At 49.2% G+C, this 22,304-nt stretch overlaps 10 protein-coding genes across 10 annotated transcripts; 6 read left to right on the top strand and 4 right to left on the bottom strand.

The window, feature by feature from the left end:
• Positions 1-251: 251 nt before the first annotated feature.
• Positions 252-2,799, top strand: BKA55DRAFT_596061 (ribonuclease-III-like-domain-containing protein; the record flags this gene model as incomplete). The annotated part of the gene is made up of 6 exons (XM_046195888.1): positions 252-422; positions 478-904; positions 956-1,547; positions 1,915-2,336; positions 2,381-2,610; positions 2,656-2,799. The coding sequence occupies 6 exons, from the start codon at positions 252-254 to the stop codon at positions 2,797-2,799; spliced, it is 1,986 nt and encodes a 661-aa protein (XP_046047187.1).
• Positions 2,800-2,958: 159 nt separating this feature from the next.
• Positions 2,959-4,123, bottom strand: BKA55DRAFT_677837 (uncharacterized protein; the record flags this gene model as incomplete). Its single annotated transcript, XM_046198123.1, has 1 exon — positions 2,959-4,123. The coding sequence occupies exon 1, from the start codon at positions 4,024-4,026 to the stop codon at positions 2,959-2,961; it is 1,068 nt and encodes a 355-aa protein (XP_046047186.1). The 5' UTR covers positions 4,027-4,123.
• A 138-nt stretch (positions 4,124-4,261) lies between these two features.
• Positions 4,262-5,199, top strand: BKA55DRAFT_101868 (uncharacterized protein). Its single transcript, XM_046184673.1, has one exon. It carries the CDS (start codon positions 4,578-4,580, stop codon positions 5,082-5,084), a length of 507 nt encoding a protein of 168 aa, XP_046047185.1. The 5' UTR covers positions 4,262-4,577; the 3' UTR covers positions 5,085-5,199.
• Positions 5,200-6,137: 938 nt separating this feature from the next.
• Positions 6,138-9,679, top strand: BKA55DRAFT_705267 (NAD(P) transhydrogenase beta subunit-domain-containing protein; the record flags this gene model as incomplete). The annotated part of the gene is made up of 4 exons (XM_046200660.1): positions 6,138-6,252; positions 6,293-7,402; positions 7,447-8,052; positions 8,095-9,679. The coding sequence occupies 4 exons, from the start codon at positions 6,138-6,140 to the stop codon at positions 9,513-9,515; spliced, it is 3,252 nt and encodes a 1,083-aa protein (XP_046047184.1). The 3' UTR covers positions 9,516-9,679.
• Positions 9,680-9,736: 57 nt separating this feature from the next.
• BKA55DRAFT_575322 (NADH ubiquinone oxidoreductase subunit NDUFA12-domain-containing protein) lies at positions 9,737-10,500 on the bottom strand. The gene is made up of 5 exons (XM_046193381.1): positions 10,400-10,500; positions 10,333-10,353; positions 10,266-10,272; positions 9,940-10,219; positions 9,737-9,895 (listed from the first exon to the last, which is right to left on the bottom strand). The coding sequence occupies exons 1-5, from the start codon at positions 10,448-10,450 to the stop codon at positions 9,844-9,846; spliced, it is 411 nt and encodes a 136-aa protein (XP_046047183.1). The 5' UTR covers positions 10,451-10,500; the 3' UTR covers positions 9,737-9,843.
• A 148-nt stretch (positions 10,501-10,648) lies between these two features.
• Positions 10,649-12,306, top strand: BKA55DRAFT_596058 (uncharacterized protein; the record flags this gene model as incomplete). Its single annotated transcript, XM_046195887.1, has 3 exons — positions 10,649-10,903; positions 11,036-11,318; positions 11,384-12,306. The coding sequence occupies 3 exons, from the start codon at positions 10,649-10,651 to the stop codon at positions 12,304-12,306; spliced, it is 1,461 nt and encodes a 486-aa protein (XP_046047182.1).
• Positions 12,307-12,465: 159 nt separating this feature from the next.
• On the bottom strand, positions 12,466-13,516 carry BKA55DRAFT_516944 (ribosomal protein L4 domain-containing protein; the record flags this gene model as incomplete). The annotated part of the gene is made up of 3 exons (XM_046188137.1): positions 12,466-13,247; positions 13,292-13,409; positions 13,454-13,516. 3 exons carry the CDS (start codon positions 13,514-13,516, stop codon positions 12,466-12,468), a joined length of 963 nt encoding a protein of 320 aa, XP_046047181.1.
• Positions 13,517-13,665: 149 nt separating this feature from the next.
• Positions 13,666-15,223, top strand: BKA55DRAFT_101833 (phosphatidylethanolamine-binding protein). The gene is made up of 2 exons (XM_046184672.1): positions 13,666-14,266; positions 14,316-15,223. The coding sequence occupies exons 1-2, from the start codon at positions 13,768-13,770 to the stop codon at positions 15,128-15,130; spliced, it is 1,314 nt and encodes a 437-aa protein (XP_046047180.1). The 5' UTR covers positions 13,666-13,767; the 3' UTR covers positions 15,131-15,223.
• A 1,130-nt stretch (positions 15,224-16,353) lies between these two features.
• Positions 16,354-17,360, bottom strand: BKA55DRAFT_596055 (uncharacterized protein; the record flags this gene model as incomplete). Its single annotated transcript, XM_046195886.1, has 2 exons — positions 16,354-16,436; positions 16,493-17,360. 2 exons carry the CDS (start codon positions 17,358-17,360, stop codon positions 16,354-16,356), a joined length of 951 nt encoding a protein of 316 aa, XP_046047179.1.
• A 2,897-nt stretch (positions 17,361-20,257) lies between these two features.
• On the top strand, positions 20,258-21,683 carry BKA55DRAFT_541927 (replication factor A protein 3-domain-containing protein; the record flags this gene model as incomplete). Its single annotated transcript, XM_046190439.1, has 3 exons — positions 20,258-20,410; positions 20,487-20,589; positions 20,824-21,683. 3 exons carry the CDS (start codon positions 20,258-20,260, stop codon positions 21,681-21,683), a joined length of 1,116 nt encoding a protein of 371 aa, XP_046047178.1.
• Between the last annotated feature and the right edge of the window lie 621 nt (positions 21,684-22,304).

Raw genomic sequence — 22,304 nt, 5'->3', positions numbered from 1 at the left:
GGTCATGTGTTGCGGGGATGACATAGGTGGTCTGGCTTTGGTAATCTAGGGAGGAAGAAAACAAGCGACTGGATTTTGGTGTAAGCCAGTCTGGTGTATTTTTCCCCCCGGAAGGCAATCAACTTTAGACAAGGATGAGTACATAATGTGAAAGGCTGCTCGCATTTTCGAAATCGGTAGCTTTCAAAACAATCCCCCCTCCCTCCAATTTCTCAGATAGCGGCAATCGCGTCTTTCTTCCTTTTCAGAACATGGCTGGCCTTCGAAGATCCAAGCGACTGGAGTCTTGCAGTCAACCTGACCAAGACAAAGTCACCAAGATCGCAAAAACGTCAAAGAATCAGGAAAAGGTCGTTCCAGAGAAAAACAAAAAGACTGGGGGAAGCGCCATGGTAGAACCGTCGGACCCAGGAGTCGACGGGGTGAGTAGCCACTTTACAGCCGTCTATATTCGTTTCAGAACTGACGTTTTCAAAGTCATCGCTGGATGATGCATCCCCAAACGATCCAGAGCTGAACGAAGCACAGCAGACGGCTGAGAAACTGGAGGAGGGTCTTGGAGACTTCCAGATGGCTCTTCAGCGGATAATAGGTTTGGGGCAGCAACAAATTGAGATTTTCTGGACGTGGGACTCCCTTCATGGTTGCATCATGAAATTCGCGGAGGTAGCTGGTTTCAGGGGCCTCCCCTGGGACAGTCTTGATGAAGCCGCTCGGCAAAAGTTCATTGCCTATTCGCCTCATGCCCAACAGCTCTTTGAGACAACTCGCATATCTCAGTATATGTTTGTACGTTGGATCTGGGAGATCATAGATGAGAACTTTTTCTCTAGAAAGAGTCAGGACATTGAGTGGACGTCGCCATATTGGGAAGCTCAAGCCACGATGGAGCGCATCTTACGGGGTAAGAAAGATGAAAGAATCCCTTGATTCGTGGGACTGACCTTGGCCCTAGAGAAAAACTTCAATTACGACCGAAACCCCCAGACTTTCCAGTACCCCAACTGGCGATACACCACATTCGAGTTCTATTTCTCCCTCGGGGAAGTGCACGGATCCGAAAATAGGATTGAGCCGGACTGCGTGGTCAAGATCCTGAAGAAAGCGCTTGGCCAACACTTCCCTGAGAATCCTGACCCCTTCTGTAAAGAGACGCTCTCAAATCTCACCAAAAAGGTTGTCAATTTCGAGCTCATGTTCGACTATGGTCGCTTTACAATTCGGCATGTCTTTCATGATCCCAAGACCAAGGGGGCATATGGATTTCCATTTTCGGCCCAAGTCGAGGGATTCAACGGACAGGTGATGAATTCAATTGACTACGACGATGCTACAGACGAAGGTCGGCCTGTCGATCTGGTTGTGTCGCCTATGCTGGTGTTTTATGGGCATCACAGGGGATTTGATTACCACGTTGCGACTGTCGCATTTCCTATGCGAGTGTGTGTTGGATACCCCGGCGGCTTTGACCAGGACGAGGTGATAGAGACGGAGGAGGACGGAGAGGGGGACGGAGAAGATGAGGTGAAGACGATCAAGGACGAGGAGTAAGTGCGGAGGAGCTCCCGCACTGAAAATCTGATTTAGGCGGGAATATTCGGCCTGAACCTGTATTCCTCTGGTTACTTTTACTACCTGACTATACGATGGAAGTTATTTGCTTTGAGACTGGCTTGATCATTTCTATCGTAATGTTTTTGACAAGAGATAAAGTGGCGCGTAGCCTAGCGATGATGTTGGTCCTAGCAGGAAAAAAAGTGAAGCTCCGTATCATTCATCTCGATGTAAACTTGGTGTTGACAAGAGTGGGGCAACAGCGGTGTCACTTCCCTCCACGTGACCTTGAGAAAATGTTCGCGGCCAAGCTTCACATTTAGCCCCATCTCGATGATCAAGTGAACATTAGATCGCAAGTCGCCTCGACCCCCAGTCCGGCTCGTTCCCATTCATCACCATGGCCCTCCAACCCTGCCGCTCCAGCCTCTGGCGGAGTAGACATGCCGCCCGAACCCTCATGCCTTGCGTGCGCACCTACGCTACCGACTCGACACCCGAATCCTTCAAGACCAAGAGCCCTTCTTCCTCTGGTCTCGTGCCACGATGGAGCCAGACGCCTGCTGCCATGAAAGCGCCTCTGCAACTCGACTGGGCAAAGAATCCTCAGAACAAGGTCTGGACTGTCAACAACGATCCCCAGAAGTTGGACGAGGTGTACGAGCGTCTACTGGGCCCTGGTGGCAGCAAACTTCTGCCCGAGGAGCTCAAGTGGCTGGCTGTTACGCATAAGAGCTTTGATCAGGGAAGAAGAGGATTCAACGACCGATTGGCGCTTCTAGGTTGGTGGAACACGAGGGATGTTGGTCAATACTGACTCTACCAGGACGAATGACTCTTGTCATGGAGACGACAAAGACAATTGTTGCCCAAGATCCAATGGGAGCACCCAAGTTCGACGACGGATTTGACCGCCAGCCATTCATGCATCCAAATCTGCAAACAGTAGACAATCTTTCCATCAAGGGACCCAAGGACGTTGTCGGCAAGGAGAGACTATCTGGCTTGGCAGCTGAAGTGGGATTAATCGATGTTGTGCGGTGGAAGCCCAAACAGGTACATATATCTGCTGTCCGCGGTAACTCGACTAACGTGCAATAGGTGCAAAAGCTCAGAGCTTCAGGTGCCGACGTTGTGCTCAACGGTGCCATCATGGCCATTATTGGTGCCGTCACATTGCAGCATGGAGCAGTAGTGGCATCGCAGGTTATCAGAGAGAGGATACTCTCAAGACTACAGGATTGAGAGCATGGTGAGTAGATTAATCTGTATCATATCTGTATCATAAGAAAACCTGTACATGACTATTGCAAAGCTCTGTAAAGATACTCGAGTCTATTGATCAGTCATGAAGCATGTCTATGTTGGGAATTAGGACTATAAAAGTAACGTCAGGGTATCAAATCATTGCAACAGAGGAGTTTCCTCGTCTGGTTGAGCAGCATTCTCATCTCCATTGTCTTCCTCATTGTCGTGATGAATGAGCTTCTCTCGGTATATCCATCCAACGCACGTTCCAGCACCAGGTCCAACCACAATGGAAGTGATGATTGTTGCCAAAGGAACCCGCCACCCAACCTCCACCAACATCCAGTACAGAACGGTCCAGAAGATGAACTGGGCGTTGACTTCAATAAAGACAATGATTGATCTCGTCATTTCTTTGCGGTCGTCAGGTCGAGTCAAGCTCCAGATGAAAGAAACATGCGCTAGAATCGAGCAGACGATGGGCAGCATGTAAACAAACAGCAGAGACCATCGATTCGATGCGAGATGGACGAGGGTTGGGTCAACTCTCCTCAGAGCGAAGATAGTGTGACGAATGATTTGGCGAATGACTTCGACATAGATCGGAAAGAAGAGCCAGATGCCAATCGTCTCGGGAGTTGTATAGAACAGCATAAGAAAAGACGGAAGAAAGTAACCAAGGGCCACACTGATAGGAATAGCCACGAGCTCACTATCAGGGAGATGACGACTCGTAAAGATCTGATGGACATCACCACCGTCATCTCTCCTCTGTGCATTCAAAACACTTCTTGCGCGATGCAGAAACGCAGGAATAATAACAAGCTCCCAAACAACAGCACCGCCCACAAGATCAAACACCAACCACGGACCAGTAGGATAGGCGATGAGAACATTCGGCGCGTTACAAATACGCGCTGATTCAACGGTGCTCACTGTCAAAAGACCGCCGATAAAGGCCAGTACAACGCCCATAACAGCGCGACTGCGTAGTGAGTGAAGCGCGGCGCGGAAGAAGCTGATGAGGTAGCATAGAGGCGTACCGAGACCTGGAATGCGACTAACACCGGGAAGACGAGCGTGAGAGTGGCATTGGGACCAGAGAAGAGCAAAGTTGACGTCTGAGTGGAGGAAGAGAGCGACAATGGTTGCTGCGGCTAGGAGGATTGGTGGGATGATTAGGGAGCGGTATGAGAAGTGATGAATAGGGGCTTTCCGAGGCATGTTGATTCTGGTTCCGTTGGATTTATTGATGACGAGAGAAAATTTGTTATAAGATTCTCATTGTGAGAGTTGGGTGATTTAGGGTCATGTGGAAGAGGCTCTCGTGATTAAATTACAAGACCATTTTTGGTGTTGAGATCCACACCATTACACCGGCGTTAGGCTTAATGGGGAACTATGTACTACGACGCTTAGTAGAACTGTTATCAGATGTCAATCCATGCAACCAGGTATTCACTCACTTATTATAAAATGAGAGAAAAAGGTAGGGTTTCAAGTCTTTCAGCAATATAGCATCTCCTGATCCTAATGAAAACGGTGCATTACAACGACTCGAGAATGAAGCAAAGCAGATGTGAGGAATAAGTAACCTTTCCTACACTAAGTAAATATTGAGAATAAAAAGTGAAAAATGGTTTTCTTCATTTTCTTGTTCTAGGAGCATCGTGGATACGATGAGCCCTCATCTAAAGACACCATTCTTGGGCTCACCGCGGAACATGTGGGATTACAGCTGAGAGTAAAGGTACAATATTATACAGACTGATACAATGAATAAGAGCACTTGCATGATCTTTTTGGTCACTGTGCCTTTATTGGGCGTGAACCGTCCAAGCCGTCATCAAGTTCTCCCAGTGGAAATGTTCATCTCACTCGCCTCAGTTCTCAGCACGTTAGCATTCAAAATAGTAATTGGGTGGACAATCTTCCCATTGACCGATCCTATTGAATGTGCCTGTCGCTTCACAATATACCGTGTCAAAGAGATCGGGAACCTGGGCGATCTTGATCGAGAACCTCTCCTTGGCAATGTACATGTGAAGCACTACCCTGGAGGGCCTCTGAAGATCCATGGATCTTCATATCTTGCCGAGCTTCACAGGGCAGTGGTATATAAGCAAGCATGGTTCTTTAGTCAAGTCAATGCAATACTTGCGCCTCTTCAGTTTGTAGCTACAAGACATCATGAATGTTCGGTCTGGAAGTCAGTCATTCTGATTCTATATTCGGTCTTAACTGTGAAGAAAATCGATCAACTGCCGAATAACCCATTCTGAAGAGAATTGTACTCATACACGCGGACGCTTCTCGTTACTTGGTGCTTCATCAGTTAGCTCTATTCTCATCTGCGTGAGGCATATAGTTTTGGGAGGAGCTGCGAAAGGTTTCAAACCGCGCTGAAAATAGTCTTTCATATCAGAAAATGAGTGACAAGATACGAACTGGACTGGGTTTCGTTAACTGATGAGCTGACTTTTGAGCCGACCGTGGTCGCCGTCTACAGGGGATGTTTCTTGAGCAACAAGAGATCTTGTGTGACAGGACTCAGGATCCTATCTCTATGGTCGTAGTAGCTTCTTCTCAACGGCCTGGGTGCAACCGTATAGACCGAGTCCTGTACGACAAGTACACCAAGCATCTTGAGATCTTCAGTTCGCAGCAAATGACGATGCATTCTTCTCTCCTGGCAATACTGGCCCAGCTACTACCGATAAATAAGCCACATGAAATGTACCCCACGTCAAATACATCATACATCATGATCTCGGCCCATCTTTAACCGTTTCACGCCCGGATTTCAACATCCGAGGAGGGGAAACCATCTGCATTTGGAGCCAAGCGTCTCGGCAAGACTCATCAGGCAGGTCCGTAGTCACAAACTCATCTGACTGGATGCATAACATGTCGCTATTTAAATTCCCCCGAAGCTCCCGCTGGCAAAGAATGTCATGATTCGATGAATCCCTGCATCGTTTGATGCTTCTCCGCAGCTGCGGCCCCTCCCCCAGGTTTTAGCGGCATCAGTGGACCAAGCCCCTCTTCCCGGGGCGGCTAATAGAACCCCGGGAGAACTCTTCAGGTCCAAGCTCCAGGGCCTGCGGGAGCTGGAGGAATGGGGGGATACCCGACAACACATGACACAGAGACAATAACGTAATCCCTCGATTGTTTTGTCTCTTGTTTTTTATTCCCTCTCTTTTGGACTTCTCACGTTTTACTGTTTTGTCGCTTTTGGATACACAAGACTCTTAAGAGTTCGGCACTTGAGGTGACGGAGCTAAGCGATCCACTCGTTCCGGTCTCGCAATCGCTCTCATGATTCTTTAATCATGGCATCCCAAATGCTTCGTCCGCTGGCCTCGTCCGTGGTTCCGGCATCAGCTTCCGAGCTGTGCGCCTCGTCCTTCTTTATACAGAAGCAATTGAAGGGATATCGAGTCCAAGGTAAGTTTTGTCGACGATTGAAGCTCTTCGAGCTAATAAGCTCTAGATGTCCTCTCTCGTCGCAAGCAATGGCACAGCACCTTTAAAGCTTCACCTCGACAATATGCTCTTATCGCAGACATCTCCGAGCCTCTCGCATTGATTCGCCATGCCTCTACACCTCCTCGCAAATATTCTACCGTTGTTCTTCCCAAGACAACCCCCTATGATCATCTTGTTGTTGGTGTTCCAACCGAGATCTTCCCTGGAGAGCGCCGTGTAGCTCTTACGCCTGCCAATGTTGCACTCCTCAAGAAGAAGGGCTTCAAGCAGGTTCTAGTTGAACGTGGTGCTGGTACATCTGCTGATTTTCTCGATGCTGCTTACGAAAAAGCTGGCGCAACTCTTGTCAATGGTCCCAAGGAAGTCTGGTCCAACTCAGACATTGTTCTCAAAGTTCGCGGCCCTGGCCTTGGAGAAGTTGAATCCATGAAAGAAGGCCAAACCATCATTTCATTCCTCCAGCCTGCTCAGAACAAAGAACTCGTCGAAAAGATTGCTGCTAGAAAAGCTACCAGTTTCGCCATGGACATGATTCCCCGTATCTCTCGAGCTCAAGTCTTTGATGCCCTCAGCAGTATGGCCAACATTGCCGGTTACAAAGCTGTTCTCGAAGCGTCCAATGTCTTTGGTAGATTCCTCACTGGCCAAGTTACTGCTGCTGGAAAGATTCCTCCTTGCAAGGTTTTGGTTATTGGTGCTGGCGTTGCTGGCTTGAGTGCTATTGCTACTGCTCGTCGTATGGGTGCCATTGTCCGTGGTTTCGATACTCGACCTGCTGCGCGCGAACAGGTTCAATCTCTCGGCGCCGAATTCATCGAAGTTGAACTTGAAGAAGATGGATCTGGTGCTGGTGGATATGCTAAGGAAATGAGCAAGGAATTTATCGAAGCTGAAATGAAGCTGTTTAAAGAACAAGCCAAGGAAGTCGACATCATCATCACCACTGCATTGATCCCCGGAAAGCCTGCCCCGAAACTCCTCAAGAACGATATTCTCGATGTTATGAAACCTGGAAGTGTCATTGTCGATTTGGCTGCTGAAGCTGGAGGCAACTGTGAAGCTACCAAGAAGGGTGAATTGGCCATCTACAACGATGTCAAGATTATTGGTATGTAAACACCCCATGCATGAAGAATCTGCTGACATTTCTAGGATACACTGATCTCCCATCTCGTCTGCCAACTCAGTCCTCGACCCTCTACTCCAACAACATCACCAAGTTTCTGCTCTCAATGGCCCCTGAACCCAATGCTTTCGGTATTGATCTGTCAGATGAAGTCGTTCGAGGTGCAATTGTTACCCAAGAAGGAGATATTCTGCCACCGGCTCCTCGAGCAGCACCTCCTCCTCCACCCGTAAAGGCCGAGACAACCGACGTAACCCCTGAACCTGTAGCTCTGACTCCCTGGCAAAAGAAGACTCGTGAAGTTGCTGCTGTCACCGCCGGTATGGGTAGTATCTTGGCTCTTGGAAAATGGACCAGCCCTCTTCTCATGTCGAATGCGTTCACCTTTGCTCTGGCTAGTCTTATTGGATATCGTGCGGTCTGGGGTGTTGCTCCTGCGCTTCACTCTCCTCTAATGAGTGTAACCAACGCCATATCCGGTATGGTCGGTATTGGCGGTTTGTTCATCCTTGGTGGTGGATTTCTGCCTGAGACTATTCCTCAAGCTTTTGGTGCCCTGAGTGTTTTACTGGCTTTTGTTAATGTTGGTGGTGGTTTCGTGATCACTAAGCGTATGCTGGATATGTTCAAGCGTGAGTTATTGATCTCTGACTCGACCTAGCTAACGTAAACAGGACCTACTGACCCCCCTGAGTACCCCTGGCTCTACGCAATTCCTGCCGTTGTTTGCGGTGGTGGATTCGTGGCTGCTGCATCAACTGGTGCTGCTGGTCTCGTTCAAGCCGGTTATCTCGTCAGCTCTGTTCTCTGCATTGGTTCCATCTCCAGTCTTGCTTCTCAAGCAACTGCTCGCATGGGTAATGCTCTTGGTATTCTTGGTGTTGGTACAGGTGTCTTGGCCAGTTTGCTCGCTGCTGGCTTTACCCCTGAAGTCCTCACTCAGTTTGGTGGCCTCGCTGCCCTTGGTACCATCGCTGGTATGCTTATTGGAAAGCGAATCACTCCCACCGATCTCCCTCAGACTGTTGCCGCTCTTCACTCCGTGGTTGGTCTCGCTGCTGTCTTGACTAGTATCGGTAGTGTCATGGCAGATGTCATGGACCCTTCAACTCTTCACCTCGTCACGGCCTACCTAGGTGTCTTTATTGGTGGTATCACATTTACTGGATCTATTGTTGCATTCCTTAAACTTGCTGGCAAGATGACATCTAAGCCAAAGATTTTGCCTGGACGACACATCATCAACTCGGGATTACTCGCAACCAACGCAGCCACCATGGGAGCTTTCATCACAATGGCCCCAGGGAGCCCCTTGATTGCAGCTGGAGCACTTGCTGGAAGCACCGTCTTGAGCTTCATCAAGGGATACACCACCACATCTGCGATTGGAGGTGCTGATATGCCCGTCGTCATCACTGTGTTGAACGCATACAGTGGTTTCGCTCTTGTTGCCGAGGGTTTCATGCTTGAGAACCCTCTTCTTACCACTGTTGGAGCCCTGATTGGTGTATCCGGTTCAATTCTATCGTACATCATGTGCGTTGCTATGAACAGATCCCTGACAAACGTTCTATTCGGAGGTTTGGGCACACCAACTGCAGTACAAGAGTTTAAACCTCAAGGAGAAGTTACTCAGACTTCTGTAGATGACCTCGCTGATGCACTTCTCAACTCTGAAAAGGTCATTCTGATTGTTGGTTATGGTATGGCCGTTGCAAAGGCTCAATACGCCATCTCGAGCATTGTTCAAACTCTTCGATCCAAGGGTATTACTGTCCGTTTCGCCATTCACCCTGTCGCAGGTCGCATGCCTGGTCAGTGCAACGTTCTTCTCGCTGAAGCCAGCGTTCCATACGATATCGTCCTGGAAATGGACGAGATCAACGATGACTTCCCCGAGACTGATCTGGCTGTTGTCATTGGTGCTAACGATACCGTCAACCCTATTGCTCTGGAAAAGGGCAGCTCTATTGAGGGCATGCCTGTGTTGCATGCCTGGAAAGCCAAGCAGGTTGTCGTCATGAAGAGAGGCATGGCCAGTGGTTATGGTAAGTCACCCGTCCCCTATTCGAATGCAGCTAACAAGGGCAGCTGATGTTCCAAACCCCATGTTTTACATGCCCAACGCAAAGATGTTGTTTGGAGATGCTAGAGTGACATGTGAAGGTAAGTATTCTGTCCAATTTCCAAACTCAGCTGACCATTTAGCTATCAAATCTGCAATTGAAGCAAAGTCGTAGATCGTGAGGATTTCTTATGTAGTTCGTATAAGAGAAGGATCATGAAAGACCATAGAGTGCACATTTTCTAGATCTTATGCCATGTTTTAGCTATAGAATCTAGCAGCTCATCTGAATTCAACCCCTTTTGGGGTTCTTGATTGCAACCTCTACGCGAATTTATGTACACTTAACCAGTCATCCTCATGCCCGAGGCGCAGCCACAGGTTCCCATGCCGAGATCTTGGACTTGGAACTAAAACGGTCAGAATTTTCCTTCTTACGAAATGCGAAACATACGTGTTGTAAGTCTTGAAAGCGCCACGGGTTTGGGTAAAGTTGGGAAGGGCGCGTGACGGCTCAAAGGCTCGGACACCAGCTTGTAGTAGAGGATCCTCGGTAGGAGGCTTATCGACGCTGTAGCTGATCCAGGCGTGCCATCCGGGCTCAATGTGAGCGGCGTCGTAATCGTGCTTGGCGTATTCGACCCAGCGTGTTCGGAGGGGGAGTTCCTCGTTGTTCTCGAAGAACTTGTTGCCGGCGCGATCGGTGCCAATCAGACGACCAGCCTTGGTGTCACCTACGGACGTCAGTGGATGATTCGGCGGATAATCGAGGAAGCGTACCGATGTACTATTCGCGAGAAGCAGGCGTCGTTAGCCATAGTCGAGGATCGTTCGGTCAGGTACATACCAGCATCTGGACAAAGTAGTCCTACACAAGTTAGCATTGGCTCATTGACGGTTGGTCACAGACATACCTTGATTCCAACCTTTCGCAGGTTGGACAATGTTCGTGAGATCGTCGACATGATGGGGGTTGAGCGACAATTGACCTCAGCTGGATGGTTGTTGATAGCTCGTCAATGATGGGTGGTTTGAAGATTGCCGCGGATCAACCTCGGCAAATCAAGTTCGTGACGGCATAGGTACGTACCTCAAGCTTTACACCAGAAATTCTAGCGATTCACGGATACAAGCACTTTTATTAGAACGAGCTTTAATTCGAGATGCTCACTCGGAGCTGTGCGCGATGCACTACGAGGCTACGTGCCGCAAGCTTCAGGCCTAGAGTTCCAAGCGCACGGGTTCAGACCAGACAGTATGCGATGCCAGCTGGAAACACTCCTCCAAGTTCTGTGAATAGTGTTGGAGCTTTGGCTCCTTTCGTTACCGAACTGGATCGATTGGCACCGAGTTTCGATGTTCGAGGGGAACAGATTCAGATTATTCGTACACCAGCCGAGTTTTACGAAACGTTAAAGGTTCGACTACCATCGATACGAAAACGACAGGGCTGATGGGTTTAGGATCGGATACGAAAAGCACAAAGACGGATCTTCTTATCGACGTTGTACATTGGAAAATCGGAGAAGGAACTTATTGAAACGCTGCAGGAGGCGTTGAGGAAGAATCCGCATGTGAAATTGAGTATTCTTACGGATGCGTTGCGAGGAACGAGAGAGGCGCCTAATCCATCGAGTGCATCGTTACTGGCACCCCTGGTCGAGGAGTTTGGAGCAGACCGTGTGGAAATTCGTATGTACCACACGCCGAACCTCACTGGGTTGAGGAAACAGTATATTCCTAAGAGGATAAACGAGGGCTGGGGACTTCAGCATATGAAGCTTTATGGTGTTGATGATGAGATCATCATGTCTGGGTATGTCAAGAAGACTGGTTATGGAAGAAGTACTGACTTTTCAGGGCAAACTTGTCGACTGACTACTTTACCAACCGTCAAGATCGATATCATCTTTTTGCCTCAAAGGAGGTGACTGATCACTTTTGGAAGATCCATTCAGGGGTTACGTCTTTTAGCTTCTTGGTTCAACCTTCAAATGAGCCAGCGGGTTTCACACTCTCATGGCCAGAGAACAACTCTGCTCCTTCACCACTAGAGAAACCCCAGTCATTCATAAAGAGCACTACATCAACATTACAGACTCTGTTGCATCCGACATCAAAGCCTGGGAATGACATTTCTGATACAAGAGTTTACATGCTTGGTCAGATGTCCCAGGTCATGAAACCCGATACTTCAACTGAACTCCCCGTCATTACACATATCCTCAAAACTCTCGCCTTGCCCGCATACCGCGAGTCTTCATGGACCTTTACAGCAGGTTACTTTAATCCCGCTCCCTCTCTGACAAAACTCCTTCTCAACACTGCGTCTACCTCAAACACTGTCATCACAGCTTCCCCTGAAGCAAACGGTTTCTACAAGTCAAAAGGTGTCTCAGGTCTCCTTCCTGATGCCTACACTCTCCTCGCCCGTCGTTTCGTCCATCGTGTACATCACCAAGGCCGAGATGACGATATCACCTTGAAGGAATGGCGTTATGGTGTCGTTGGTCAACCTGGCGGATGGACATATCACGCCAAGGGACTCTGGGTGACAATGCCAGGTGACAAAAATCCAGCTATGAGTATTATTGGAAGTTCCAACTATACTAAACGAAGCTACTCGCATGATCTCGAAGCTGGTGCTTTGATCGTCACTCGCGATGAGGGGCTGAAGGGGAGGCTTGGAGAGGAGCAGTTATGGTTGCAGGAACATGCTACCAAAGCAACACGAGATGACTTTGCTCGCACTGAACGAAGAGTTGGACTCAAAGTTAGAGTTGCCATGTGGATTGTTTCGCTTGTTGGCGGAGCATTGTGATACTGTACAGTCTGTATAATAGTGTACTCATAGATAAACCGAATCTAATGATACCCGAGCAACGATTCGAAACTTGAGATGATTAGTTTTCAGAGGGTTCCGCTGATCAATGCAATGCGTTGTGATTGTATACAAAATAATACAGGTTACTTTACACGCTCATGCTCCAATCACTGGTGTCCCTGTCTTAGGTCCTCCCTTGACCAGGCCTTGCATGACAACTCTGCTCACCAGATCGCTCTGGTGCTTCTTGACCATCTCCTTCAGCACACTTCGCTCCAAAACCACCTTGCCTGTCTCCAAAAGGTCCTTGACATCAACATCCGCTAGGTCTAGTGCTCGACCCTCCCAAGGAAGCTGCTCCATGGCGCCGAAAAGAGCCTCACGTCGGTTTCCAGTGACGAAGAGAGTTCGACCGCTGGCACGGCCTAGACCAAGGTTTCCCAGCACTCCAGTCATGTACCGCTTGAGATACGCCTCCTTCAGTCCATCCTTGAGATACTTTCCAGCAACGAGCTCGTAATCAGTCGGCAACACAAGATCCATGCCATCCTCACACACAATCAAATCACCCTTCCGGTAACGGTAGCTCAGAGCTGTGCGCCATGCCTTGTCGTACACCTTTCGGGTAAGGCTGGTGCCAAAATCGCGGGGATGAGGACCGAATGTCTTTCCACCACCACGGAGGACAGGACTTTGCTTGGTTCCTAGACGAGCACGGCCAGTTCCCTTTTGAGGACGCATCTTTCGGTGGGAGCCGTGGACTTCGTAACGGGTTTTGGATGAGGCGGTTCCTTGGCGGGTGTTGTCACCTTCGTAGACGACAGCAAGATGGAGGAGATCGCGGCGGAGAGGGAGGTATAGGTGATTGACGGACCATCGTTCGAGAGCTGTCGGTTCCAACGAGGGAAAGGCGTGGATTGTGACGGGAACGGTTGTGACTGCAATTGTCAGTGAGGTTATTGCCGGTTGACGGGAGTCGTACTGGGCTTCCATGATTCGAGAATGCCTTGAGGGGTATTGGGAGATTTAGTCTCTGTAATGTCCTTTGGAGAGACTTCTGTAGCCATTGACCTTGTGAAGGCTTTGTTGAGAGTCGCCGGCTTCATCTGTTAGCATGATCCAAATTGCAGTCTCTTCAACATACCTTGGCAGACACCCGCAGGGCACCCATGGCCTCAGCCAAGCACCCAATTCCCTTGCCAGCCATGATATCAAATTCCCTAGTCGCCGTGGATAGGGAGATTCTGCTGTGACCGAGGGCAGTAGTTCGCTGAATCTGGTGTCGAGGCTTCAAAAACCGTGATGCGATGCTGCAAAAAAGTGGATCGGCAACATCCTCCGATCCCCGAGTTTTTAGTGGGGCCAGACCTGCAAACCATCAGCATTTTTCCATATCTCGAGATACCACCAGCGTCACTTTAACGTCCACGTCTACCGCCCTACGCTCCGCTGCACATCATGTCGCGCTGCCAGGCCGTTATGCGGCCAATCACTCGGCAGCTGCGGCCCAGCGTCGTCCGACCGTTCACCTCTGCCGCAATTCGACGATCAGCCGAGACTCAAACGACCACGCCCAGCGCAGCAGACCTCGATCCCAATACCGTGCTTCCCGAGTTCGAGCAAGAGCTTATGAAGTCTGGAAAGATGCCGATTGGATCCCGACGACGCCGAATGGCTATTCGGAGCACGGGCGATCTGCCGTTCGAACATCTTCCGTACCAGGCTTTTCAAGAGGCTCGAAAGATTCTGGCTGTAGATCGTGAAGAGAAGTTGGGAGAGATTAGCAAAGAGCTTGAGAAGATTTCTCGGTTAGAAGCTACGAGTCCAGATGATATCAAGGGGGGACAGAAGATGAAGGATATTAAACTGAAGAGTCTGCACAAATATGTCGAGAGACTCAAGATTCTTGCGGATGCCAATGATCCTATTGTCAAGAAGCGTTTTGAAGATGGAACAGGTGAGCATTGTCCCGATTACCAGGCAGGGCCTGTGACTAACGCACCCAGGCGACATGAACAAGCCTATTTATCGTCACTACGCCGAGGCCAAGTGGCGCTCCTACGACCAACGTCTCATCACCCAACGTATCAAGCAATTCAACATCGTCCCCGACGTTCTCCCCAAACTCGAACCTACCGCCGATGTCCAGCTATACTTCCGCAAGCTCAAGATTCCTCCCGGTCAGATCGTCGACAGTGTCGTCAGCGAGAACGCACCCCGTCTTCGAGTTCAAGTCTTCGACAAGGGCGAGAGACTCGTCTCTGTAGTCGTTCTCGACTCTGATGTTCCCAACCCTGACTCTGATACCTTCAACAAGCGCTGCCACTTCCTCGCCGCCAACATCCCCATCAGCCCTACCGAGACATCACTACCTCTGAGCAGGATAAAAGGCGAGGACCAGCTTGCTCTACCATGGCTCCCCGCATTCTCTCAAAAGGGTGCCCCGTACCACCGTCTCGGTATCTATCTCCTCGAGCAGCAACCCGGCAAGAAGATCGACGTCGCCAAGCTCAAGGAACTATACAGCCAGCGAGATGGCTTCTCACTCAAGTCCTTCCGCGACAAGTTCGGCACAACACCCTTCGGGTTCAACATGTTCCGTAGCGTCTGGGACGAAAACACCGCGAGCGTCATGGCGCGCCACAACATCCCCGGATCAGATGTCGAGTTCAGACCTACACGTGTGTACAGCCTCAAGCCTCCCGTCAAGCCTCGTGGATGGGAAGCCAAGCGACAAGGACCCAAGTACCGCCACCTTTGGAAGTACACCAAGAACATCAGGGGTATCTCCAACTCGAGAGGATGGACCAAGAGGAGGTAGAGATATGGATGAGCGTGTATCATATTACTGTACATTTAGAAAATGGGGGTCTCTATATACGAGTACCAAGAGAAATAAATTACGTTCAACTCATTCAAGCTCTCACCAGTGACCTAATCAACGCATTTATCGTTATTCCGGTAATTGACTTCAGCCGCATTATTTCCTACCAGTAGCCGCTGTCCTTGTTTCAACGTATCACCACCAATCATAAACCTCAATTCTTAGTCGGACGTTCCGGTGGCAACACTCATTCACAATATGGCTCTAATTGGTATGAAATGCGGAGTCAAGTTGATCAACTTCTACATCTGTTCAAGCTCGGGGCTATCAAGGGGTTGAATCTCGTGGCAAACTTGATATTGCCACTCAACTTTACCATTGATAACATCGAGAGCCCAAACTTTCTGCCTTGACAAGATCTTGAGTCCTTGAGGAATACAGATCTTTCCCCATGTCGGTAAACCCTGGCATTTACGATAACCAGCGATGATTTCGATCATGAGTCTCTTTGATCACAAGCCTATTGCCTCGGATCATTTGCTCAGCATCAGGATGTCGTTTCCTTCTTCAGGTTTGAATCTTTTTCTTTGTGCTAGCTCAGTATCTCACCCATGGAAGCCCTCGAGTCATCCTGTCATAGTAACAGGAAGCTATGTTCCCTTTCATTCTTCTCACCCTGGGTTACCCCTACGGGCCTTACCAAATATGGGCCAAGGGCATGAATCAAACCAGCTGCCTCGAGAACTTCACACTCGTCGGCGCCCCCAGATTAGCAATCGTACATCTCAACTGCACAAATCAGATCATGATCGTGAAAGCATCAAATCATAAAACATCTCCTTGCCCATGCCCCTTTTGCCAAACTCCTTTCAGTATAGTCATACGCCAAAACTCCTCTTCCTGGTATGGGACGGCCAATTATGGTACTTTTGCTGGAACCGCAACCAGGTATTGTAAGGATATCTTCCTACTGGACCATCCCGCCCTGCATTTTATTTTTCGTCATCGTCTTTATCGCAACCCTGAGGGCTTTGATCCATCTTTGACTCGGGATGTAGCATGTCGATGCCTTCCATTGTCGAGCCGAAGGAATTTCAAAGTCGCAATAGCAAGGCTGTTGTATTCGTGTGGAGTTGGGGTCAAAATAGCGTGGCTTCTGAACTCAACCCACTTCATTCGCGGTCGAGATTACAGCTTCTCCAATCCCGATCGACTTGCACTCAATATCTCGAATTAACAAGGTTGTTCGGCACGTGGTCGTAAATGATATCTGAGTCTATCGATCGCGGTATAGAGGTGGCTACTAGATGATGGTTAGTCATGGACTCATGGTACTTGAACAAGGTTCAGGTCACCTACCACTTGAGCTACGACGATGCGTGCTGTAAAAGTCACCAGGCCCATGGGATGCTGGGACTGGGGGAGGTTGTCTGCTCTGCGCTGCAATTCGCTGAACGAACTTCTTTGCCTCATTGTCTAGCCATTGGTCGATGTTGGCATCATTGCAAGATGCGTGCTGCATGAGTTGATTCTTGATGGTGCTCAACTCGTCCACGAGGCCGTTGTATTGCCTGTGTAGAGCATTATTTTCGTTCTCCAAGCCAACCCGGGTATCCTGCAATTGATTAACCCATTCCTTCTTCTTTTGACGACATTTCGACGCTGCAATCCTGTTGCGCTTAAGAAACTTGCTGCGTTTGCCTGAGTCATCCAGCCCATCATCCTCGTCCTCATCTTCCTCCTTGAGTGATGGCTCCTTGGAAGCTCTTCGCCGACGCGGCTTAGTGGCAGGTTCTGCCGGTGGCTGTTGGCGTTGTGTCTTGGTAGCTCTGCTGCTACGCCGAGGTTTGGTGTCGGTATTGGCCGAATCGACAGAAGGAATAGACGACTTGCTCGATTTCCGTGTTGGGCCGCCAAGCATGGAATCAGTGGATGAAGTTCTTGGGGTTGATTGCGTGTCGGTAGGTGCTTTTGGACTGTTGCTCAAAGCTGTTGGTGCCATTGCTGGCATGCTGGGAGGGTAGAAGTTGACGGGGTTGTTCAGCGGGCTCCACATGGCAGAGCCCATGAGAAGTTGGTTGTCCATGGGATTGCTAACAATCGGGGGCATCTGAGCTCCCGTTGTGCAGTCGAGCAAAGGATCAATATTGGCATCGTCGGTTGTCAGGGGAAAGTTGTTTTGAAAGTTCTGGGCTTGGTCGCCAAAATCCTGGCTTGGTCGGTCCATCTTGGCCCTGCAAGCCACGTTGAGAGCTGTACTCTTAGGCGTGGGACCTGGGGTTACAACGGCACCAACTAGGCTGATGTAGCTGACTGATTGTCACTGGCTATCAAAGAACAGCACCAGACTGTTGAGCCGCGTCTGAGAGACGAAGTCGAGATCAAAGAGCTCGCCCGATGGGAATTGAGCGTGCAACTCTGGAGATCGGGAGATCTGGAGCGGGCACAGGGAGGGGGTGCTTAGCCGGATTGGTTGGGTGATGGGGGTGTAGAAGGTCCAGAACATCAGAGACCAACGGCGGCCAGGAAAGGAAATGGTTCAAGAGAAAGAAGATGAAAGAAGAGTCTATACTCGGGAGCACGATGTCGAAAGGGAATGGGTGATAGAGGGATGGTCGTGTTACAATAAAGGCGTAGCTGCTCTTCTGCTGTTGGAAAGGTGAAGACGTCAGGGCGAATGGAAAAACCAGGCAGGTGCCAGCTCAATGGAGAAACCAATCCGGTGGTGCAATGTAGTGCAGCACAGCTCAGTGCCTTGAGTGCTCCAGTGTAGCCGGGCTGACCTCACCGAGGAATGGGAGTTTACCACCGATCGATGATAGAATAAGTCGATTCCGAGGCTTAAGTCCCAAGTATAAACTAAATGGAACGGCCGGGAACAAGCGTTTCGGTAAGTAGCAGGGAGGTGTTCCGACTAAATTTTAGACGCTGGGGCGAATTGCCTCGTCGTTTGTTTGTTCCTGTTGTCTGCTTCCGGGGTCGTTTGATCCAATAATTTGTTTCGGCGTCGCCTATACAGCTAGCTATATGATCTAGACGGTGGGGCAAATTGACCTTTTGGGTAAAGTCGGTTGACAAGACTTGTCAGAAATATTGGTTGTTGAATGGTTAAGTCAGAAGTTGTTGCTGTCGACAGTCGTGCAACAGCCGTATCCAAATCTTGGTGAAAGGATTTGGATGTTATATTACGCCAACAACGGATGCGACCACTATCAACAATGTCTTGCGTCACTTATTCCCCGGTATGGTGTATCAGTGGACCTGATTGCAGTTTATGGTAAGATGTAGCTGGTTGTTCCATGTATCCAGCGACTAGGGTTGGGAGTATATATAAGAAGATTGTGGGTGAAGATAGAAAACAAGGTGTGCAATGACTTGATAACGTTATGTCCGGATCAAGTCCGTTGACTTCAATTCGCAGTGCAAAGCCAATTTTCGGTAACCCAGTACGTGCTGGATGCAAAACCGTCAGATACCAGAGCCGTTGAGGTTATAAGTGATCCGGAATGTCTTCCTGACCCACCATCTTCTGCTCTGAACGAATCATAACCATAGGAGCAGTACCAGCTGTATAAGGGAAAAGTCCCTTCTGTCAAAAAGAACGTCATCCCGTTCGGAATTTTGAGCCAAAGGCGGTAGGATAGGCCTAGCATAAGCGGTAGAGGTGCTTTGACTCCAAATCCTCCACCACGCCAATCACAAACCGTGAGGAATGGTACCTCGATATTCAAATGGTCCTTCGGCGGAGATACTATATTCAATTTTGGAATGGGTGAGTGTAACCAATCATGGTGCAACGGACCTGGAGTCCGCGATGTTCAACAACCAATCAATGATGGTTAATCGTCAAGGCCCACTTGGCAAGACAGTGCAAGACGAACTGTACACATGGACGCTATCCTCAAAACTCAGTAGCGAAGCGAAGCGAACGAGACGATTGCAGTATCCACCTAGATTCATGTCAACCGTGGACTGAAGCTTCGATATCATAAGGACGGACATCATCAAGTCAGTAGCTTAATCCTGACAGCTTGAGCACCCTTGGGAACAATATCTGAAGATCATGACGAACCTTGTCCACGTCTTCTGGTTATGAGTTGATTCTTGCAATGCAAACCAGTGAGGTATACAGTCATTCCTGACGCACACAGGGTCCTTCCAGTGATGGTATAGTGAGTCCGGCAAATCCATCGCATAAGACTCAGTGCTTGTGACAAGAGATATCTTGAACTGATCGACAAATGTGATCAGGATTTTGGAACCCACACAGAGTAAAGATCGACCTCGGGTGCGTGGCCTTTGCTGCAAGCTGATAAATTTTAATATATGGGGTACCGTATAACTCCAGGGGTCATGAACTCCTGGATAAGTTGAAGTTCTTTGTCGTCGTCGCCGAATTTATCAGCTTTCGCATGTCACAACCGTATTTACCGCGGCATTGAGCCGAACACCAAGACACAGTTTAGACAATCGATAAACTGTGCGTCCTACATTGCTTCCTTTCCAATTCCTTTGCAGCTCTTTGGTGAATGGCGAACTCAGCTCATCATCTCCGGAGCTTTTACTCCGGCATGTGCTGAGGCGTCGGCTTTGGCAGATTCGAGGAGCGGGGCTGTTCTTTACTGTAGAGGCTTTCTCTTGGCTTGACTAGCGGGTTTATCATGGGAATGGACTTGTTCAACCTGGTTGATCGGAGGAATCGGGCAAGGGTCCGAATAGGCGTCCATAGACAGTGGGGCTCTCGATATCGTTCATTTTTGAGGACGAAGGGGATTGATGACTGATGCAATTTTAAAGAGGAATTGACAAGTTTATGAGATGCTGAGCACGTTCCACGGGTGAATCCTTGGGAGAAAGCATTCATAGTTGTGACGGCAGTGATGGCAGTCGCACCAGACATCACGTGACAGGCTCAAATCACGTGATTACGCGTCAACTCAACGCGCTTCCCCTCCTGCATTTATCGCCAACAGCTTCACATGCGTTTGATCGTCCAACCTCTCTCACCAACATCGCTTGCTTGCTATCAACCAGGCATCTGAGACACGCAACCCTGTCTACTCGCTTATCTCTTTCATCTCCTCATCTCTCTCACTTGATCACAGACGAAAACCAAACACGATCATGTCTGAGCAACTTTCAACCCCGCGCATTACTGCTGCCTATCTTGACAATTTTGTTGGCAAAGTCGTCATGCTCGTGGGAAAGGTTACGCAGCTACGGGGTGAACAAGCTACTCTTGACTCAGATGGCACTGTCACCGTCTTGTTGAACAGAGTAAGTTGGCATCAAATCTGGTGTCAGTGTCATGACATCAGAATGCATTGCAACCTTGAGCTGACGACCTTCACAGGATGCCCATCTTACAAATGGTAACACTGTGCAGGTCATTGGAAAAGTCAATCCGGACCTGTCGATCAAGGTTTTGACATCCCGGGATTTGGGGACTGGTGTGGGTAAGTCGATAAGCTCGTCTTTCTGTCGTCATTGTTGCGTACCGACGTTGCAACATCACGCAAAATGCAAATTTGTTTCCCCAACATGTTCGGCAGTTGAAGAGCATGATTCGGTCCACTATGCCGTTTCCGGATGACAGCTAACACATGTAGATTTCGGGTTATACAGCGCGGTTGTGCAGGCGACACACAAGCATCAATCCATCTTTGCAGGCAATTGACGGGGTCAACCAGATCATGGCCCTTACCAGTCCTCACAGGCATACACCCCACGTGTGGCTATGGTCTGGACCTCGCCTACCAAAGCTGGCGCTGTTACTTCCCCCCCTCGACAACGACAAGCTTATTCCACCGACCAAGATGGAATATCCATCGCAACCCCTGACTCAGCCTCGACTGAGACTATCAGATCTTCAAGACCCTTACACAGCGCTGCACAGAGATTGCAGCTTCATACGCATTCGATACATGGCCAGACGAGACCCACCACCGCAATATCTTTTGCAACATCTAGCTCCGATATGATTCTTGGCCGGGACATTCAATCAAGATCCTCCACTCCGCTCTATCCATCTGGACCTTCTCACATCTCACAGACTCCAACTCCTTCTCTAGGTGCACTCCTACCATCACCGCCAGAAGATACAGTGTCTCGCACTTATTCCGTAGAAATGTTTCGGCGCTCCTCCGTCAGTACACAACCCAATCAACAATATTCAAACTCGCAGACCTATGATCAACAGAGCACCCAAGAATCCTACATACCATCAGCTCAGCCTTATACGCCCCTCGCTTATTCTCCGCCGTCGATGTCCTCCGCGAGTCTGCTTCCGTCTCCGCCGATGACACAAGAAGATCAATACCTCTCACACGGACCTCTCATGTCCCCCGCATTTTCAACGTCCTCCCGCCGCCACTCGGGGACAGACCACCGTCCCGCTGGCGTGATCAACAGGAACTCTAAACCAGAGGACCCTGAAGAATCTGCCCTATTCGATTCTGTACTAGAAGGAATTGGGCGTGTTCATGTGTCAATGAACCGAGACGATGCAGGCAGGTGGCGAATCAAGCGAGCATCTGACGAGAGACCATAGCATGTTTTTTCCTCATTCTCTGCAGCCATACACACCTCGCAAAAAGTATATACAAGCATTCTATGTTCGTATCGTCATCCCTTGATGTCAGATAGAAGATCCCTGCCCAAGGACAAGTCACAAAGTTGGAACTAAAAGCGGGATCGACACGCCCAATCAGCTTTCCAATGGTCTCGGCACATGAATATCAAAATGCCATATTTAGCACAGTGTCTGTTAAAATGCATACGAAAGAGATCGAGATTTCAATATTCCCATTCACCTGATCTGCAGTGGCAAAGGACTTTAGCATGGAATATCCCTCAAGTGATCGATTTACCGGGTCAAAAGCTCCTGTGAAACAGGATTCTGTCATCACCTTATGCAGCATGACATTCACAATCAAAAGGTTGCCCAATGCAGTTGCTTGGACAAGTCCGTGATATTCTGATACACAGACACCCTTGCCACTGAAATGTTCTAATCTGATACATAATCAAAAAGGTACAGTGAAGTTTGCCACCAGGGTCCTTTCCAGATCGAGACCCTTGCACAGCCTGACATCTTGACCAGACCACCAATGTTCCTGGACGCACGTCTATTTGCCACACCGTCACAACGTTGTTCTGGAACTCAATTTAT

The sequence above is a fragment of the Fusarium redolens genome (genome assembly GCF_020744475.1).
Source record: "Fusarium redolens strain MPI-CAGE-AT-0023 chromosome Unknown BKA55scaffold_12, whole genome shotgun sequence".
In the NCBI taxonomy this organism is placed as follows: domain Eukaryota; kingdom Fungi; phylum Ascomycota; class Sordariomycetes; order Hypocreales; family Nectriaceae; genus Fusarium; species Fusarium redolens.
The sequence above is the reverse complement of the archived record's forward strand: the minus strand, read 5'-3'. Positions and strand labels throughout refer to the sequence as shown.

What these genes read in the sequence shown, in the direction of transcription:
- BKA55DRAFT_575322 (XM_046193381.1), bottom strand. Translation starts at nt 10,450, where the DNA reads ATGTCGACGATCTCACGAACATTGTCCAACCTGCGAAAGGTTGGAATC. An exon ending in TGCGAAAGGTTGGAATCAAG is followed by an intron (nt 10,354 to 10,399) that starts GTATGTCTGTGA and finishes TAACTTGTGTAG; the next exon opens with GACTACTTTGTCCAGATGCT. An exon ending in GCTTTCAAGACTTACAACAC is followed by an intron (nt 9,896 to 9,939) that starts GTATGTTTCGCA and finishes TGACCGTTTTAG; the next exon opens with TTCCAAGTCCAAGATCTCGG.
- BKA55DRAFT_101833 (XM_046184672.1), top strand. Translation starts at nt 13,768, where the DNA reads ATGTCGCGCTGCCAGGCCGTTATGCGGCCAATCACTCGGCAGCTGCGG. An exon ending in GCGTTTTGAAGATGGAACAG is followed by an intron (nt 14,267 to 14,315) that starts GTGAGCATTGTC and finishes TAACGCACCCAG; the next exon opens with GCGACATGAACAAGCCTATT.
- BKA55DRAFT_101868 (XM_046184673.1), top strand. Translation starts at nt 4,578, where the DNA reads ATGAATAAGAGCACTTGCATGATCTTTTTGGTCACTGTGCCTTTATTG.